The sequence below is a fragment of the Acomys russatus genome, chromosome 21, assembly GCF_903995435.1.
Source record: "Acomys russatus chromosome 21, mAcoRus1.1, whole genome shotgun sequence".
In the NCBI taxonomy this organism is placed as follows: domain Eukaryota; kingdom Metazoa; phylum Chordata; class Mammalia; order Rodentia; family Muridae; genus Acomys; species Acomys russatus.
This window is the reverse complement of record NC_067157.1, coordinates 32,464,745-32,483,634: the sequence shown is the minus strand read 5'-3', so window position 1 is coordinate 32,483,634 and position 18,890 is coordinate 32,464,745. Positions and strand designations below refer to the sequence as shown.

Sequence of the window (18,890 nt, the reverse complement as noted above, 5' to 3'; positions counted from 1 at the left end):
TTAATGTCTTTTCTGACTATAAAACTTAGTGAATGAGGCCAGCCTTTAATTGCTCAGTATTATAATGACTCATCTTCTGTTGTAACCAGTGCACGGATCCTCGCGCCTCCCAGTTATGTGCTACTAGCATTTCCACGTGGGTCACACCCGTGTTCATCACAGCCACTCTGTGATCCTACGAAAGGGGATTTTGAAAATGTTGCATTTATTAATTCACTCCTAGTGGGCACTTCTGTAACCAAGGGGGCAGCTCTCCGTGTTTCCTCCTCCACATGGGAGAGAACGAAATGTGCCCTACACGGCATAAGTAGCAGTCCTGGCTCCCTTGTCAATTCCTGCAGCTCAAAGCGATTCTTACTTATTCTGCGACAAGATACAGTTGGGTTTTAGGCATCTTCCGTTGCATCTGCCACAAGTTCGGCTAGGAAGAGCTGTCTACACAATTCTCATTTCCTCCCAGTCAGCCGTCCACTGACTCTGAACTGAAATACTCCCAGGGCTTCCCTGAAAGAACCGAAGTGCGTGCGTTTGCATTCTGTGGTTTAGTCGGTTTGGGTTGAGTAGCATCTATGATATCATAAAAGTTACTGGTAGTGTTTTCTGGAAATGAACATCCACCATGTATTGAAAGTAAGCAACTAACAGTGGAAATCAGGCTTAGGAGGCAGGCCTTCCCATGAGGATAGAGACCTCAAGATCAACACAGTGTCCATGTGTGTTTTACAGTTTTTTTGTTTTGTTTTGTTTTGTTTTGTTTGTTTTTCGAGACAGGGTTTCTCTGTGTAGCCTTGGCCATCCTGGACTCACTTTGTAGACCAGGCTGGCCTCCAACTCACAGTGATCCGCCTGCCTCTGCCTCCCGAGTGCTGGGATTAAAGGCGTGCGCCACCACACCCGGCTATTTTACAGAATTTTAAATGTACATTTTCAGGGAACTTTTTCCTTGAATGAAAGATAAATGAATGTAAAGAATCGTTCTTTGTGTTGTTCTGAGTCAGCACCTTGCCTCCCAGTCAGAGAGCCAGAGTGATGAGAAATATAGAAACTGGTATATGACTACATGCAGTGACTGGTCAGCATGTTAAATAACGTAAAAGCTGTTAAGTGTTCAGTAAGTAGACTGTGCTCGTTGCAATGAAATTGCTCTCTCAACAGTTCTCTCTGAAAAATACTTTTATAAAAGGTAAATTTAAGAATGACTTTTAAGGGGCCGTAGAGATGGCTCAGTGGTTAAGAGCACTCACTGGCTGCTCTTCCAGAGAACCCCGGTTTAATTCCCAGCACCCACATGGCAGCTCACAACTGTCTGTAACTACAGTTCCAGGGAATCTGACACCCCACACACAGATATGCATGCAAGCAAACAACAATTCATATAAAATAAAAATAAATAAAAATTTAAAAAAATAAAAGAATGACTTTTGAACAATTCTCATCCTTTTAAAAAGTAGAATCAGAAACACTGTTTTTGCCAGAAATACTCTAATGAAAGCTGTTCCTCGGTTTAAAAAAAATAAATACTTTTCTTATGCCTAAAAATTAGTGCATGCAGTCCATCAGGCTGTGCTTATGGAGGGCCCAACCTGTGCAGAGGCTCAAGCTAGCACAGGGTGAAATGAACTTGAAACTCTTCTTGGGCTCTCCCAGCCTATCCGAGAAGCCAGCAGGCCAGGAAGTCACAGTGATATGACAGTGGTGAGCTTAACAGGAGAAGGCTTGTAATGTGGGGACAAGAAGAAGAGAACAAATCTGATTAAATATATAACCTTTATTCGATGCTCTTCATTTCATGGGCCGGTTGAGAAATCTGTTGTGCATACAGTCCAGAGCAACGAGGTCTGTTCAGTGGACTTTTCTAAATGCTAACTGACACCTGAGACTCTGAGTTTTGTTGCTGACTTTTATAAAGCTAATGTCTCACAAGTCCCGTGGTGCCTTTAATTGCTGTTCTACTTTTAAAAACAGTCCTTCAGCATTCTGAGGGTGAGTAAGTCCTTGGGATTCATGTGAACATACAGATGTGGGATAGGTGGGTGTGCTTGCGTGTGTTCTTGTTTTGTATGCTTGCCCTTCTTTAAAACGAGACTGAGTTCTCTATAGTTATGGCTGTTGAATTTGAGAAAAATAGGAAGTGTCCAGGCTCCTTATTCATGCTAATTAACTATCACTGAGCTCGTTTCTCTTGGGGTACTTTATTTTCTTTCCTTCGGTAATAACATTATGAAGTTTGATGTCCTCTTAGTTTTTTATCTTTATTTTGAAGTAAATATTTATAGAGTTGAAAGTAAAACAGTTTAAAAGCCAATGGTAAAGGCAGTTGTAAGAATTGTAACTGAACATTTTATCACAAATAATTTCTATATAATATATTTTGATCTCACTTTCCTCTCCATCATCTCTCCCCAGATCCTCGCCACCTCCCCACCCATCCAACTCCATGTCTTCTTTCTCTCTTTCTTTAGAAAACAGATCAATTTTTTTAACAAGCAAACAGACCAATAGAGAAAAAAAAAAGGAAAAATATGACACATGCACACCATGAAACAAAAACAGAACCATAATAGATAAATAAAAGACAAGTAAAAAAACAACAAACATTATGAACAGCACAGCTCGATAGAGAGGATGATAGAACACAGCTTCTCACTCGATGGAGAGGATGATAGAGCACAGCTTCTCACTCGATGGAGAGGATGATAGAGCACAGCTGCTCACTCAATGAGAGGATGATAGAGCACAGCTGCTCACTCAGTGAGAGGATGATAGAGCACAGCTGCTTGCTCGATGGGAGGATGATAGAGCACAGCTGCTCACTCAATGAGAGGATGATAGAGCACAGCTTCTCACTCAATGGAGAGGATGATAGAGCACAGCTGCTCACTCAATGAGAGGATGATAGAGCACAGCTGCTCGCTTGATGGAGAGGATGACAGAACACAGCTTCTCACTCAATGGAGAGGATGATAGAGCACAGCTGCTTGCTCACTGAGAGGATGATAGAGCACGGCTGCTCACTCGATGGTCGCCAGTGAGCAGAAAGACCTTGAACCCTACAGTCTCTTTGCACTGTACAGCACTGACAATCTAGTTTGTTTCCACTGGCCCCTCCTTCTAAACCACTGTTCAGGCTTTCAACTCAGATTTAAGAGCCAACCATAGCAGGAGGGACAGAATCACATACATAATGAGGATGGTTGCTATTTACTTTTTAAAATTTCATTATCATAGGTGTTGTGTGCATGCTTTGTGGAGTTGGAGATGGTGCATGTGTGAGGTCAGAGGACAGCTTTACGTGGCTTCCAGGATTGAGCTCAGGTTACTAGCTTTGTGCAGCAAGTGCCTTTACCCCATAAGCACTCACTGGCCCAACAGTTGCTGTTATAGGGCAGTCAAGGAATACTCCTTAAGAAAAGCTGACAGCAGAGTTTTAGAGAAAGACAGTAAGAAGACAGTAAGTGTTATCTAGAAAATAGTGTCTCCAAGCAAGAGCCAAGGCAGGAATGGAGAGAGAGAGGGAGAACCAAATCATCTGATTTAGTAAAAATTACTACTTTTCCATAAGAATAACTTTTGTATTTTATGTGCATGCATGTGTGTACGTCTTTGCACCATGCCCATGGAGACCAGAAGAGGGCATCAGACCCCATGGAAGCAGAGTTACAGACACTTGTGAGTGTCCTTGTGCGTTCTGGAAACTGAGCCTGTGTTATCTGGAAGAACAGGCAGGGATTTTAACCACTGAACCAAATACTGCTTTTGAGAAAGTCAGTCAACATGTAAATATAAATATATATTATAACAACTATTCATTCGTTCATTTGTCATAATAGGCATGTGGCTGATAAATCCAGTGTTGAGACAAAAACTAAAACAGTGCTGCAAGTTTATGATACCTGCTCTTCTTTCTGGAAACTTCACCATACATCTGATGAAAATAAGGACTTTAATAGTAACCACAGTACCGTTATCATACATGAAAAGTAATAATGGTTATATAAAACATCTAATAAGTGCTGACATTTAGATATCCCTAGTTATGTCCAAAATTCCTTAAATAATCTTTGTAACCCCATCATCCATTCAAGATTCATATTTTCATTGATGGTTATATTATTTAATACCAGTTCTATTAGTATCAGTTTCAATGAACCTACAAAAAAACTGATTGGGCTAATTGTCTTTTAAAATGTCACTGTTTTAAATTTATCTGTTTCACTGTGGTTTCATTCAGGCAAATACTATGCCTGATAATCACTTTTGCACATCTTATCACGTGTCATGTGTTGTCGGGGTGCCCCACTGCTGATGTGGCCAAGCTCCGTCTTTGATTAAGAGGTGGACATCAGATCTCTTCGTTACAAAAATAAAAGCTCCCTCTTTGAATTACTGAACACCCTGTATGGGGTGAATGCATGGAATGCCTCTCCCCAGCAGACTTCCTTAGGAGTTTGAACATCCGTCGATGCTTTCCCTCAACTAATTGTCCTAGAAAGAGTACAAAATGGTGCTTTTCCAGAGTGATCATCCCCTCCTACTTTGTTGACTTGTGTTCTTCAGTGAGATGCACTGATCCCTTCTTCTGAGTTCATATGTGAAGCTGCCCCGGTGCGTGCAGAAGATAATGCTTCCCTGCAGTTATCCACCACTTCCACAGTGACCTTTGTGCGCGCGCATGCGCGCGTGCACGTGTGTGTGTGTGTGTGTGTGTGTGTGTGTGTGTGTGTGTGTGTGTGTTTTCCTTTTAGGGCTGAGCATAGTTAGAACCTATGACCACCATGGTGGGGACCATGCATTGGAGCATTGGTAGGACTGCGCTGAGTCTGCAGACTGCATTTGGTAGGATGGCCATTTTCAGTCCTTGAGCATAGAGGTCTTCCCATCTTCCAGTTTCTTCAGTTTCTTTCTTCAGTGTCTTAAATTTTTCACTATGCAAATCTCTGACTTCTTTGGCTAGACTTAGTCCGAGTTCTTGGGGGGTCTTGGGTAGGGGGTTTGCCTTTCATTTTGTTTTGACGCTGTTGCGGATGGTGCTCTCCCCTCTGTTTCCTGCTCGCTATGCTTGTCATAACTACTAACTTTCTTATTCTGACACGATGCGAAACATGTGTATCAGCTGTGAAAATTGGTAACATCTCTAGGGTCTTTACATAGAAGAATCAGATCCTCTGCACCCTTCCTTTCCTCTGTGTGTCCTCATCATGTCCCCCCATTTGTCACACTGCTCTAGTTCAGACTTCCGGGTCTGTACTAAGTGTGACTGGAGTGTGCGGTGCCTCTTCTCATGACCTTTGCTATGAGCCACGGGGCCTTTGCACACGTCTTTGTGTGTGCTGTGATGTCCAAGGCTCACTTTGTGCTTTTCCTGCCCCAGCAGTCTTTCTTGTTTTAAGTAGTTTTGATGTTCTAAATGGATATTGGGATCCCAAAGCGCATGCTAGGTCTCAGTGTGCTCGCTGATGCCATTGCCCCCACTCCTTCTCGCTCTGTAAGCACAGCTAGAGAGAAAAGGTTTAAAGTGAGTTTATAGTGAAACAGACCCTTCAACTTTGAATTACCTTCCTATCTGTATACTTAGGCTTTCCATTTTTGCTTTGGTTTGGTTTTTGGTTTTCTGAGACAGGGTTTCTTTGTGTAGCCTTGGCTGTCCTAGACTTACTTTGTAGACCAGGTGACCTCAAACTCACAGAGATCTGCCTGCCTCTGCCTCTCAGTGCTGGAATTATAGGCATGTGCCACCGCGCCCACCTACTTCAGCTTTTCATAACATGAAATTTCCATTTCTCAAAAAGAAAGGTTGAAATATTCCTCCTGCTTCTCCATTTAACTTTGAAACAAAAAAGCTTTGTTTAGAAACGTTTCCCCATGCCCGAGTTTGCAGCACAGTTTATTCATGTTTATCTAAGATTGGGGTGGCTGCATTTTTACTATGGAATTAACTCATGCACTTAGAATATATTATACTGGTATAAATTATGAGGCATAGATTATTTTTTTTCCAAAATGTTCATCTCGTTGTTCAACACCACAGACCAAAATCAACCTCTTCATTCTCGTATGCTAATATGTACTTGGCTCTTTTTTGGGGACAGGAGGTTTCAAGACAGAGTTTCTCTATGTAGCCTTGGCTGTCCTGGACTCACTTCGTAGACCAGGTTGGCCTCGAACTCACAGCGATCCACCTGCCTCTGCCTCCCGAGTGCTGGGATTAAAGGTGTGCGTCACCACACCCGGCTACTTGGCTCTTTTTTAACCTTTCTGTTGGACTATATGTTATCTCAGGCCAGTGATGCCCTTTTTTGGTTGAAGAGGCTTCCCTCACCCTTAAATACCCATTACGTTTTTTGTTTTGTTTTATTTCTGTTTGGTTGATTTTTTTAAGAGGTGATACTTTTTAGATAATATAATTTTAAACTACACAGCCCCAAATGAATGCTAAAATTAACATAATAACAATAGAAATTCAGAAAGCATAATATAAAATTCAGCATATAGAACTTATGTCTTTTACGTATTCAAACAAATTAAATGATGAAAGAAAATACCCATTTGCATGAGCAATGTAAAAGATAAAATATGTGATAATGTAAGAAATATACAAAACAGTATGAGGAAAGCGCTAATATATTTCTGAAATGCAGATATCTTGAGGAAATGGTAAGACATTCCTTGTTTTGTGACCAATATAACACTGCATTGTCAGTTCCACCCAAAATAATATGTAAACTTAATAAGATTTCAGTTGAAATAGAGGTCTCTTTCCTCATTAGACAAACTGATCTAAAATTCACATGGATCATGAAAGAATACTAAGAAAAATCTTGATTGGGAGGAAAAAAGGAGACAGAAAAATTAAACTAAGGTAAACCCCGATCCAAAATGAGGCTGTGATGAGTGCAGGGGTCAGCACTGACCCGGCAGGTGTGAGGCCCTGGCCTGGTGTTCAGCACACACGTGCTCCTTCACACTGCCGTGCACATTAGCACTGGCCCGGCAGGTGTGAGGCCCTGGTGTGATGTTCAGCACACACGTGCTCCTTCACACTGCCGTGAATATTGCAGAAGCACTTGCAGTTTTAGTACTTCAGCTTTTATTAAACTATAAAAGTCTTCCTGCCTACTAAAACTATATTCTACTGGAATATAATGATTTTTGTTACGTTTTTCACAGGCAAATGTCTTAGTGTTCTGTTTCTGTGAAGAGACACCATGACCACAGCAGCTCTTATAAAGGAAAACAATTAACTGGGGCCAGCTTACAGTCCAGCGGTTTAGTCCATCATTGTTATAGTGGGAAGCATGGCGGCACGCAGGCAGGCACAGTGCAGGAGAGGTACAGTCTACATCTGGATCAGCAGGCAGCAAGAAGAAAGAAGGACACTGTGTCTGGCTTGAACTTCTGAGACCTCAAAGCCCACTCCCTGGAACACACTTCCTCCAACAAGGCCACACCCACTCCATCAAAGCCACACCTCCTCACAATCTACTCCCTGTGAGCGGATGGGAGCCATTTTAATTCAGACCACCACAGCCAGTAACCAAAGCATAACTCACTTATTCTCATCTTGCTGTGCCGTCCATGTAGTCTTTCAGGAAAGGTCAGTGGTTTTTTTTTAGGCCTTCAAATGGTTAGATGAGGCCCACTTATACAGTGAAGAGTGATTTACCTTGTCCGGGTCCCTCTAATTTTAATGTCACTACCATCCAATAAAATGTCTTCAAAGAAATATATAGCATCGTGTTTGACAAACTGTCTGGATACCATGGCTTAGCCAAGCTGACACGTGATGTTAACCAGCACAGTGAACCATGTGTGCGTTTTCATCTGTGAACTGATGAGCATCGAGCCAGATGTAGGTGTTTAAAGTAAGGTCTACATAGAATAGGAAGCCATTTCCGGTTGCCTGTTGGTCACGCCTCTGTGTGTGTTCCTAACTTCAGCCGTCAATAAACATACTACTGTGTTTTCAAACTGTTACTTCTATATGCAGTTGAAGTGTAAAACTAAAATTAGCTAATCCATTTCTAAAATTTCTCTTTTGGGGGCCTGAGGAGATTGCTCAGTGGTTTCATGTTTGCCGGGTGAGCCCTGAGGACTAGTTTAGATCACGTGGACATGGCTTCCTGCCAGTGATCCTAGGACCCCAGAGCGGAGGCCAGAGGTCATAGAGCAAGATGGCGAGCTAGATCAGCTGGTCATTCATGTTTGTGAGCTCTGGGTTTAAGTAAAAGACCCTGTTTTACAAAAGGTAGCAAGCAATGGAGGAAGATGCCCAATGCCAACCCCTGGCCTTCTATACAAAACACACACACACACACACACACACACACACACACTTAACACAGACACGCACACACACACACACACACACACTTAACACATGCACACTAATGCATTCTACTCTTGAAAACTGAAATCAAGAGGGTTTTTTCCCTCAACATAATTGTTATGCAAAGTCTGCTGATGTGAATGAAGGGACTGATTTGTTTTTATCATTTTGAAATACATTTTGTGTCTCACTAACCGAGATCACTCTCATTTGAAAGCAAATAAGCCATACAGAACTCCTCTCAATGATTGCAGCCAGGAGAGTTAGAAGTAGGAGACAAGAGACAGCCCACAAATCGACAAGAACCAAAATTGTCGAAATATTTTTCGATATCTGTTTGTCTTTTTCTCACCAAGAGGTATGATTAATCTGTGAATGAATGTCCTCTTCTCAGAGTTACCTTAAAGACTTTACATGTAAGGAAAAAACCTTGCTTCGTTTGCTATACATTTTTCTTGAGTATAGAACAGTTCTGTGTGTTATGCTCTTTGTCCTTTATCTCTGAGCACCAACTAGCTACTCAATTAACATGCGTTGGCTGGACCAGGGCTGTGTGGTACTTCGTGTGCCGTTGGCAACAGCAGGGACTAAAAATGGCAGGGTGTTGTTTTGTATTGCTTGAAGACGTGTTTCATTTTGTGACTGGGATTTACTGGACAGTTGGGGCTGCATCAGATTCTTAGTTCTCCGCCTGCAGAGCACTGTGACAGACAGACACGCTGGCTCCCTCCGAGCTGCGCCTGGTGGCCTGCCTGCACACCGCCCAGCTCTGGAAATAAAACATTTAAATGAAGCAAAGCTGTATTCTCAAATATATAATGCTTCATCTTAAAGATAGCATTTCAAAATGATATAAATCTGGAGTTCTGTCTTCATCTCGCCTCATCCTCTTTAAGAAGACCTTGCTAAGCACTCACAGAAGAAAGGAGCATCGCCTTTGGCTAGCTGCATTAGTAGACACTGCAGTTCTCGCCTCAGGTCTGTATGGCAGCCATTAGTGTCCTCTGAACAAAACCATCTAGCTAACTGTTAAATAGCTCACTCACATGTTAGTTTGCTGCTGGGCAGACATTAGAAAGTAACTGAGATCTACACCCGTGTTCACTTGAAGCTGGAGCCCGGCTTTGAACTAGTGTCTTACAAATCAGATGTGGGTGTTAGATCCTTCACAGGCTACTTATCTCAAAGAAATGCAGTAAAGAACACTAAGAACAAAAAGATAAATCCACATGTGAGAAAAAGATATTTCTCAAGATTAGCCCTCTTTGTTACCATTGTAAAGAGAGGAGTCAGAACTTTCTTTCTGACATTCGCTGGTGACTGAATAAGTCATAGAATGTAGCACAGTAGGATACGTCAAAGAGAAATTCAACTGGGTTTACTTATTCTTTTGAGAAAATAAGGAAGCAGTGATTCTTTCAAGGCTTTTATGGCGTTGCATTATAAATATAATGGCCTTTCCTGGAAGAATCGCAGCTGAGACCAGATAATAGTGGAACTTCTGTGCTGAAAGCGGGATGTGAATACACCCTGAACTATCACTGGACAAGGCTTGCATGGGGAACTGGCTTAGCTAGCCTTCAGTGGCGTTTCCTAGCTGAACTCACCAACTGTTCCTGACCAAAGAGTTTGTGACAGTTTGGAAGGATCCTGCCATCTGAGGAACACTTCTTTCTTGTAGTAAACTTTATGAGGCATGTCGTACTGACATAAATGTCTTCAAAGTAAGTGGACATAATAACTAAAGATGGTTCTTTTCTTTCCACAGCATTTGTCAGCATAGAGCGAGGTCCTTTCGTCCGTCAAGTCGATGCACCACCAATGGTAAGGCAGTTTCTCTCACTCAGAAGTGTTAACACTGGAAAGAAATTACAAAATGGTGCTGGCCCATGACACAAAATGCCATTGTTAAAAATTCTTTTAACTTCTCTTTTTACAAAGTTAAAGTCCTGCAAGAAAATTAACTTCATGTTTTCCAAAAAAACTAATTCTTGCCAAAATATAGGAAAATAAGATAGAATCTTTTACAGCCACTTGTTCATATTTTAATTTAAAATAACTTTTAATAATGTAAGTATAAGATAATATTTTCATTTAAAATGAATTATTTTCTGGAATAGCATTGTTTAGAATGACTGTTTTATAATTGTAATAGAATTCCTTAAAGGTTATTTTTACTGTACTATTATGGAAGTAAATTTTTACCTTTATCCTTTTTCTATTAGTATGGGATAACAAAAGGCATTTAATTATACTATTTACTATAGTAACATACATAGAACAGTAGTTCCTTTTAGTCTTTAAACATGCTTGTAAGAAATACACCTAAGTAGCTAGTTTCCAAGTGAAGCGTTCATATGATGATGTACTCTAATACACACCTGCTTTCCCTTCACCAAAACCTGCTCATCCTTTATCCAAGTCCCCAAGCTCACCACCCAACTCAACATTTCCTATTGTGAGTGACAGCCCCCAAAATAAAGACAATATTGAACTGCATTTGGTTATTTTCTTTTGATTAATAGTTTCCTTCTAGAAAATTGACTTTAGTTTTTTATTTGATTAGTTTCATGTGGCTTCTCAGGTAAGGTATGGTATGTATGAGATATTAGTCACCAACATACCATAAAAAGTATTCAACCAGCTGGCCGCCTATGATCCCAGCACTCATGGAGGCAGAGGCAGGTGGATCTCTGTGAGTTCCAGGACAGCCAAGGATACACAGAGAAACCATGTCTCAAAGACCTACAAGAAAGAAAAAAAGAGGAAAAAAGGGTGAAAGAAAGAAAGAGAGAGAAGAAAAGAAAGAATATTCAACACAGTTTCCTTTATGTACCAGAGAGAATAGACGTGGCACTGTGTTAAGTTTCATTTGTTACTAAAATTAGAACCTTAATTAAGGAAATTTATTACTTTTAATGTGTTTGAGTAAAGTACTTGGTTTTTGGATTATTTACATCCTTTTGAAATTTATTTTAACCTCCCAGGCCCTGTGGCACCTGTGTTCATATCTCTATTTCATTTATAGATTCTAGAATGCTAAAAAGTACAGCCAGCAGTTTTCTTGTTCTGCAATGTCTTGGATGAGTGTAAACCAATCCATGTTATGAACTGATGGATACTAGAGCCTACTGCACACGAAACCAAGCACAGTGATGGCGTTAACATTTACTGTAGTACACTAGTAACTAGTAACTACAGAAACATGCGCACATGCCTGTAATCCCAGCACTCGGGGAGGCAGAGATAGGTGATCTCTCTAAGTCTGAGGTCAGAGGCCAGCCTGGTCTAGAGTCCAGGACAGCCAGTGCTGTTCCACAGAGAGAAACCCTGTCTCAAACAAACAAACAAGCCGTTCAGGTGTTACTGTCTTATGTGCCTTCTCTCTGGCTGGATCACAAAGAGGTAGAAGTACTCACACCATTTTACCCTGTGCTGTCAATACAGTTCTATGTTCCTGCTATGTATGTAAACATCCCAAACCTCCAGCTTTGTTTTCAGAGGTTTTTCTGAGGTAGGACCAGCTGCTCTGCTGCTCCTTTACTGCAAACGAATGGATGTTTGGGGCACCCCTGCAGTCCTTCAGCCTGCTAACAGTCTTGACCCTTCTCCACAGAACCACAATGTCCATTACCTGGTACCCTGGAGTCCTCAGGACAGATTGACTCTGACCTTCACAGAAATACACTTCTACATAACTTTTGACCTTGAGCTCTTAAGTTGTTCAACATGTTTATGAAAAATAGAGACTAATCAGTCCTTAAAAATTATCAAGATGAGATATTTATAAATCCAAACCTTGTATTCTTCTGGCTAGAAGCGAGTCCATGCATTAAGCCACTCTTTTGTACCAATATAAAATAAAGAGCCCAGCCAGGATTTGAGAACAGCTAATGCTGGGCCCCAAGTGACTTCTTGGCTCTGTCCGGAAGCCTCAGCGCCTGTTACTCCTTCCTTCCCACCACCGCCCATCATTCCCAGTGCAGCGAACCAGATGCCTAGCAGGCGAGAAACTAAGATGCCTCAAGCCTCTGCTCCAGAAATGGGATGTTTCCTCATAGTCCCAGGTGGAATTCTGAGTAGAGTTTCCGGTTAAACGTGTGGCTATAGGGGAGATTTTGCTTCTTAAATCACTATGATGTTGTGTTACGTAAATAAATATAGATTAGCCTGAAAACAACACCACCTGTGTCCCTTTTTCTGCATTACTTAGCCCTCTTTTCAATCTACTATTTACTTTTTAGTTTTTCATTTGTTACATGAACTTTGATATGTGGGGTGGGGTGTTTGATTGTCTCTGGCATAGAGAGCGCCCTCTTGTTGTACTGCCTTCCTTAGAAGTTGAAGGCCGTGCCTGCATGGATTGATGGCGTCCATCTGTCGGAGTAACTCTGACCTCCCCTGTTTATTTTCATGCTGAGCAAGTGTTTTGTTTTGTCTTGTTTTAGAACTGATGATTGGGTCTGTGGCCTCACACGTTAGGCAAGTGCTCCTCAACTGAGCTACACTCCCAGCCCCTCTACATGTTCCTACCTAAAAATCCATTTCCAAGTTATTGTTTTCAAGAAAAAAAAAAGATGAATTACTTAAGCATGCATATCTAAATCTGTCTCTCAGTTGTCTGCATAGTCACAGTGTAACCTTTTTGTCTTCTAAAATGTGGTAGCAATTGACCACCTCTACCTCTGGCAGTTACTGTGGAGGCGAGTTATTGAACTAAGTAATTGGACTAAGTAAGGGCTAAGTACTACAGAAAAAGGGAGAGAGGTGGTGTTGTTTTCAGGCCAATCTATATTTACTTATGGGACACAACATTATAGTGATTTAAGAAGCAAAATCTCACCCATAGCCACACGTTTAACTGGAAGCTCTACTCAGAATTCCACCTGGGACTGAGGAAACATCCCATTGCTGGAGCGGAGGCTTCAGGCATCTTAGTTTCTCACCTAATATTCTTTTGTATAAGTAACCTGTTAGGCCTGCTTTTTCATTGTAGATTTTTATTTATTTATTTATTTACTTATTTACTTATTGGCACCTATCATTGTAGTTCTGGCTTGTTTATTAAAACTGTAACTTTCTTTTTGTTGACTTTTGATGAGCTATATTCATTAAACACTGCACTAAAAAGCAAACAAGGCACAAATTGATCACATTAGTAGATTATATGAAAATAATTAGATTCTGCCCATTAAAGACTAGTCTCCACACCTGCTTATAGCTCATGGCAAGTTTAAATTATCAGCCTCAGACTTTTGAGAGGTCATATCTGAACTCTGAGAGGCAGGTGTAAAAGTTAGTTAATAGTTAAGTCTGCCTGGGTGGGAGTGCTTTATTTGCTTTAAGTGAAGGGCTTATTTGCAAGTCAAAAAGAAACACCAACTAGTATAAGTAAATGTTTCTGGGAGCACAGTTAAAACATACCTATCTGCCTTTTAATATGGCGTCATATGCCTAGCATATCATTTTGTAGCAGATTATTCTGCTCACAGAAGACACTGAAACACACCGAGCCCAATACACACATGCTCCCTAGTGATCTGAGATTTGGTTTTTAATCTCCTCAATAAAACGATAATGCAAATGCAATGATATTCGCATGCCCTGTTGTGATTAATGACTTGAATTTTTGCAAAGTTCTGCTTTTCAACTTTGTTAACAGTTACTCAGTCATTCTGTTACTGAGAATACATTTTTCTCTTAACAAATGGATTTGGGTAGTTTATAAAATTTACAGCTTATATTTTCTAAGAAGTTTTTATTTACCCATCTGCCACAGCAGGTTCAGACAGAGCAGTCTTGTCTCGTGAGGAAGCACCTGCTCTGGGTGCTTCTGTCGGCCTTTCCTCAGTAGGACCTAAACACCCCAGCTTGACTTGAAACTCACTGTCAGCTCAGTTGTTGTTAGTCCCTTCACTCTATAGCTTAGCATTGAATTTTTATCAGCTTCACTGATAAATTTTTGTCACAAACTTATTAGTAGTAACCCTTAGTATTTTAGACAAGACCCCTGCATGCTGCATTACTCTACTTAGTGTAATAGTCTTTATACATATACTTAGGTAAAATATGACTGTTTCACATTTAGTATATTTTTTGTAATATCGTATTTGTACATAAAAGTATGGATTTTAAGTGAAATTTCTTGATTCGAAGGACACATTTTATCTCCTCCAATTTATAGCATTTTCCAGGAATTCATAGTATGTAAACTGAGGTGAATGTGCCCCCGTAAACTCATAAGCTAGAGCCCCGGCTGATCTCTTCCTGTAGGTGACACAGAGTCGAGAGGGAGCATGGCGACTGTAAGCTTTTATACTTGTTGTAAAGGAGCCTGTTTTCATTTACCAGTGAAGGAGTAACTCAAGTGCACATGCAAAATACTATCTCTTTTACAGCCATGTAAAGGCTGTTCATAATAAACATTTTTACTAAGTATCTCCATGATTATCTCCTCTGAAATTATGAAGCCTCTGCTAACATTGCCCATCGTCTCTTCACTAACATTTAGGCTTTTTGTATATTTCTCCCATTTAATTTTCGTTTTGCTTTACTAAATGTTTTTACTCTATCAAAGTTATACTAAGATTTTCCATCTCTGGATCACTATAAAGTCATCGTGACATGCCGTGAATTCTAAAGTGGCAGCAGATACAGTGTACATGCGAATACAATATGGCGAGTACTGTAGAAAGACCAAAAACAAGCCAGCATGCAATGCATGTCTTCATAAACCAGGACACATGTCTCTGACTAGTTCTTGTGTGTGTAAGGAAGGCGACCTGTATAGAGCTAAGTCAGTGTAAGGTGACCAGCTATGGAAGGGGTTTCACGTCACCATTGGCAGCATGCATGCGAGTATGGAAATACAGAAGAGGCTTGAACACTCTTAAGAATTCCCAGGACTGGAGGCACTTAAGAATGCTGGTTAGAGCAAGTATGTGCTAAACTGGATCTTAAAAGTAATAGGAGATTCTAGACCAAAGTAGCAGTGTGACCCAAGGCTACAGGAGAAAGCGCACCCAGCACAGTTTCTAGACTGGTAGACAGTTTGGCTGGAGGAGAGTGAAGAGGATGGAAGATCAGAAGAAGGTGCTTTGGAAATGACTCTAAGGACCACTGGGTATTGGGTTAACAAATTAGGAAGCGACTGAGGGAATCTGTTTTGAGAGGAATACAGTTGAAGCAGCTTTTGAACTAAAAGCAGACACTGGAGTTGGGAAAGGTGTGAGCTGTGGAGCTACTGCAGCTCTCATTTGAGGGGGCACGGGTTGAAGGAGCCCCAGGGTGAGAGGTGTAGGTCTGCTTGTGGATAGACTGGGACTGGAGCTGAGCGGAGGGGCTGCTATTGTGCCCGGGGTGTGCACATCAAAGGCTGGAAGAAGAGCCCTCCCACCAGGAGTGAGGGGAGCGAAGAGAGACAGGAGGGGTGGTAGAAGCCAAAAGGCAGAAGTGTCACGTGGAGTCAGAGCGCTCTGGAGTGCTGGGAGCAGCGCACAAGTGAGTGGGCCAGGTGTATGTTGCGTAACTACTAACTTACTAAATGAAAAAAAATGTCATCAAAGGGAGGAGGGTGTGCCGTGAATTAAATCTGTTCACAATGTGAAGTAATTGTATCTTTATTTCAGAGTCTTTAGGTGTGAAAAATAAAATGTCAGTTATGTAACAGTATTTCACTCATATTAACATTTTTGGAGTAGAAAGAAAATTCCAACAAAGGAACAAGGAAAGTTCCATCTGCTAGTAGCACAACAGTTGAAATTTTCTAACTTAAACCACGAAAAAGGTTGAAGAAACTGATTCTTCTTTTAGGTTGGAATCTCTACAAATATTTTTTTGCTTGTTTTTACTGCTCTAAGACACAGCAGAAAAATACAGCAAAACTCTTGTGATACTTTGGACACTGGTCATCTCAGTCTTTGCTTCTGCTCCCAGGAGTAATCAGAAGTCAGCCCACATCATACCTGAGGTCGCTGACTCCTTCCTACAAACGAGGACACTACCATGGCTGTTAGCAACTCTGTTCCACCTAGCCAGGGTCTGGGCTCACTGGTCCCAGATGTGCAGCTGTGCACCTCAGCCAGCTCAGGGCACACAAACGGGAAGGCCGTGGATGTTCAGACCACATCGTGCTTACTGGATGAGCACCTAGCAATTTTTTTTTTTAATTTCTTTCAAACTATCATTTTCTTAACACGATAAGAGGGGATATTTACTTATCCTGGCAGAAGTTGAGAGGCAGGCTAACCAAAACCATCAATCAAAGGCAAATCAAAAAACATTAGTATTTCAGAACATCACACATCAACATTGGAAACCAAAAGGAATTGACAGCATTCAGTATCGGACGTTTGCTGAGGTGTTTTCTTAGCTTAGCCAGTAAAACACTGGCTGAGTGACCTCAGCCACTAGCGGTGGCACTCCACCTGAGTACAGAGTTTTCTATTTACTCTGAATCTCATCAATTTATTTTTCGCCTATTTAGTTTTGTTTTGTACTTAATATTAGCTCAACATTTATTTTTGAGAAGAGATTCTAATTTATTTTGAATCTTGATTTTTTTCCCATTGTTTATAGTTTTTTCCAGTCTCTATGGAATTGGCACATTTTATAGTGTCCCTTTTTTTAATTCTCTGCTCAAAACATAAGGAAAACATGAAACAGATGATGGTTACTGCTTTAGTTTTAGGCAGCTTACAGTTTTTCGGTGTTTTGCTTGAGGTTAATATTTAATCGTATTTTCACTTTTATTTTGTGTTAATGAAATTGTAACTGCATGTCTTTTAAAACGGGATTTGGTAATTCTTTAAAATTTACTTTTTGTAGGAAAAAAATTAAATGTGATCATTTTAAAGAAGTATCAAAATATTCTACAAAACAAAAATAAAACAAGAGTATATCATGTTGAAAAAAAAAATCAGTGAAGAAAACATTCATTTAGAAAAGAAAGCAATCACCTGGCAGTGGTGGCAGAGGTAGGAGCATCTCTGTGAGTTTGAAGCCAGCCTGCTCCAGGATGCCAAGGCTACACAGACAAATCCTGTCTAGGAAGGAAGGAAGGAGGAAGGAAAGAAGAAGAAAGAAAAGCCTGGTCTGCAGATCAAGTTCCAGGATGTTGAGGCTACACAGGCAAACTCTGTCTTGAAAGGAAGGGAAAGAACAGAAAAGAAAAGAAAGAGAAAGAAAAGAAAAGAACTAACATGAAAATGTCCTATTTAGGGTAAATGTAATTGAAGGGTATCAAACTGGAGGCAGACACCCAGCTGTAGTGCTAGAACTTGGCATTGATAAGAGCCCAGGTTTATTCTCCAGCCTTGAAAAACAAGAATAAATACTATCAGTCTGGTAGTGTATCGCCTGCCACAACTAATGTTCAGACAAAAGTGTTCTTATTTTTATTTTTGACAAGTACAAGCTGACCAAGCCCAGACTGCCTGGGTGCTGTGGATCAGCCAACACCCAGTTGTGTCTTGGCCAGAGGTGGCAGCACTGCTGCAGCAATGCAGACACCATGGGTAGAGCCACGTAATGGAGTCACAGATTAGCTACATGTGTAGAGATTATGATAAAATAAAAACCCAGTGCTTACCCTGTGGTTGTATTGAATCGTTAGCAAGCTCCTGACCACCGTGTCAGACTGCTGGCACCTCAGTACCCCTACGCAGGTGCCACTGGGGCATTTTGGGCACTTAGGTGATACTTTGCCAAATACAGGAATGAAGCAGGAGTATTTTCAGATTTGGAGTTAACAGGGACCTATCTGTAAGGCCATCCTTGCAACTTTCGGTGTTTTACAGAAATATTCTCCTTGAAACAGTATTCCTCTGTGATTTGAAGAATTTCTGAGAAGTTGAGTAACAATAATTATCTCCAGCATATCCGGCACTTTCTTTGCACCAAGCACTAATGTAACATGTTTCTTGTAGGGGATTTCATTTTCTATCATAATTCTGTAAAATAAAGGTATTCTCATTGACATCATTATTTGCCAAAGGAGAAAGTGAGGCAAACAGTCTTTTACTGTCAGCCAGAGACACCTCAATGTGTCAGTGCATTGTGGGAGATGAGACAATAGAATTAACTCTAAAATCAGAGTCCATCTGCATTAATAATCATTAAATTCCTGGGCTACTCCATAGCACAAGGCATAACGAAGGCTTTGTGGAAATCCTGAGTTGTTCAGGTAACAACAGCAGTTAATCCTCTAACACAGTTGATGTTCTAAACATCTGCCACATAAACATCTGTTGCCTCTTCTTAGCTGCCTGACATCACTTAGGAAGTGTAACATGGAGAGCTGTGGCGGCGGGGCCTCTAAACCACTGAGCTCCCCTGCACACAGGAGAGGCGTCAGGAAGACCTGGACTTGGGACATAGCCCGGTACAAACACCTTCCAGGGACGCTTCCTCGGAGGGCTGTTTTCTAAAGCGTTTCTTGGAAACCCACAGGGAGGTTTCAAGCAGATGATGATGTGAGGTTAGTGGCTATAATCTCGGTGATTTCCTAGGAAAAGCAGCCTTGAGTCTGTCAGCGGCTGAGGGTGAAAGACACACAGTCAGAGCG

The 18,890-nt window shown here is 41.1% G+C and overlaps 1 protein-coding gene across 1 annotated transcript in view; it reads left to right on the top strand.

Moving 5' to 3' along the window:
- Ahi1 (Abelson helper integration site 1) overlaps window positions 1–18,890 on the top strand; it is a 127,523-nt gene that overhangs the window by 68,640 nt on the left and 39,993 nt on the right. The window contains exon 18 of the mRNA XM_051164304.1: window positions 10,095–10,150. Within this exon, the coding sequence (XP_051020261.1) occupies window positions 10,095–10,150 (56 nt within the window). The remainder of the gene's footprint in view (window positions 1–10,094; window positions 10,151–18,890) is intronic.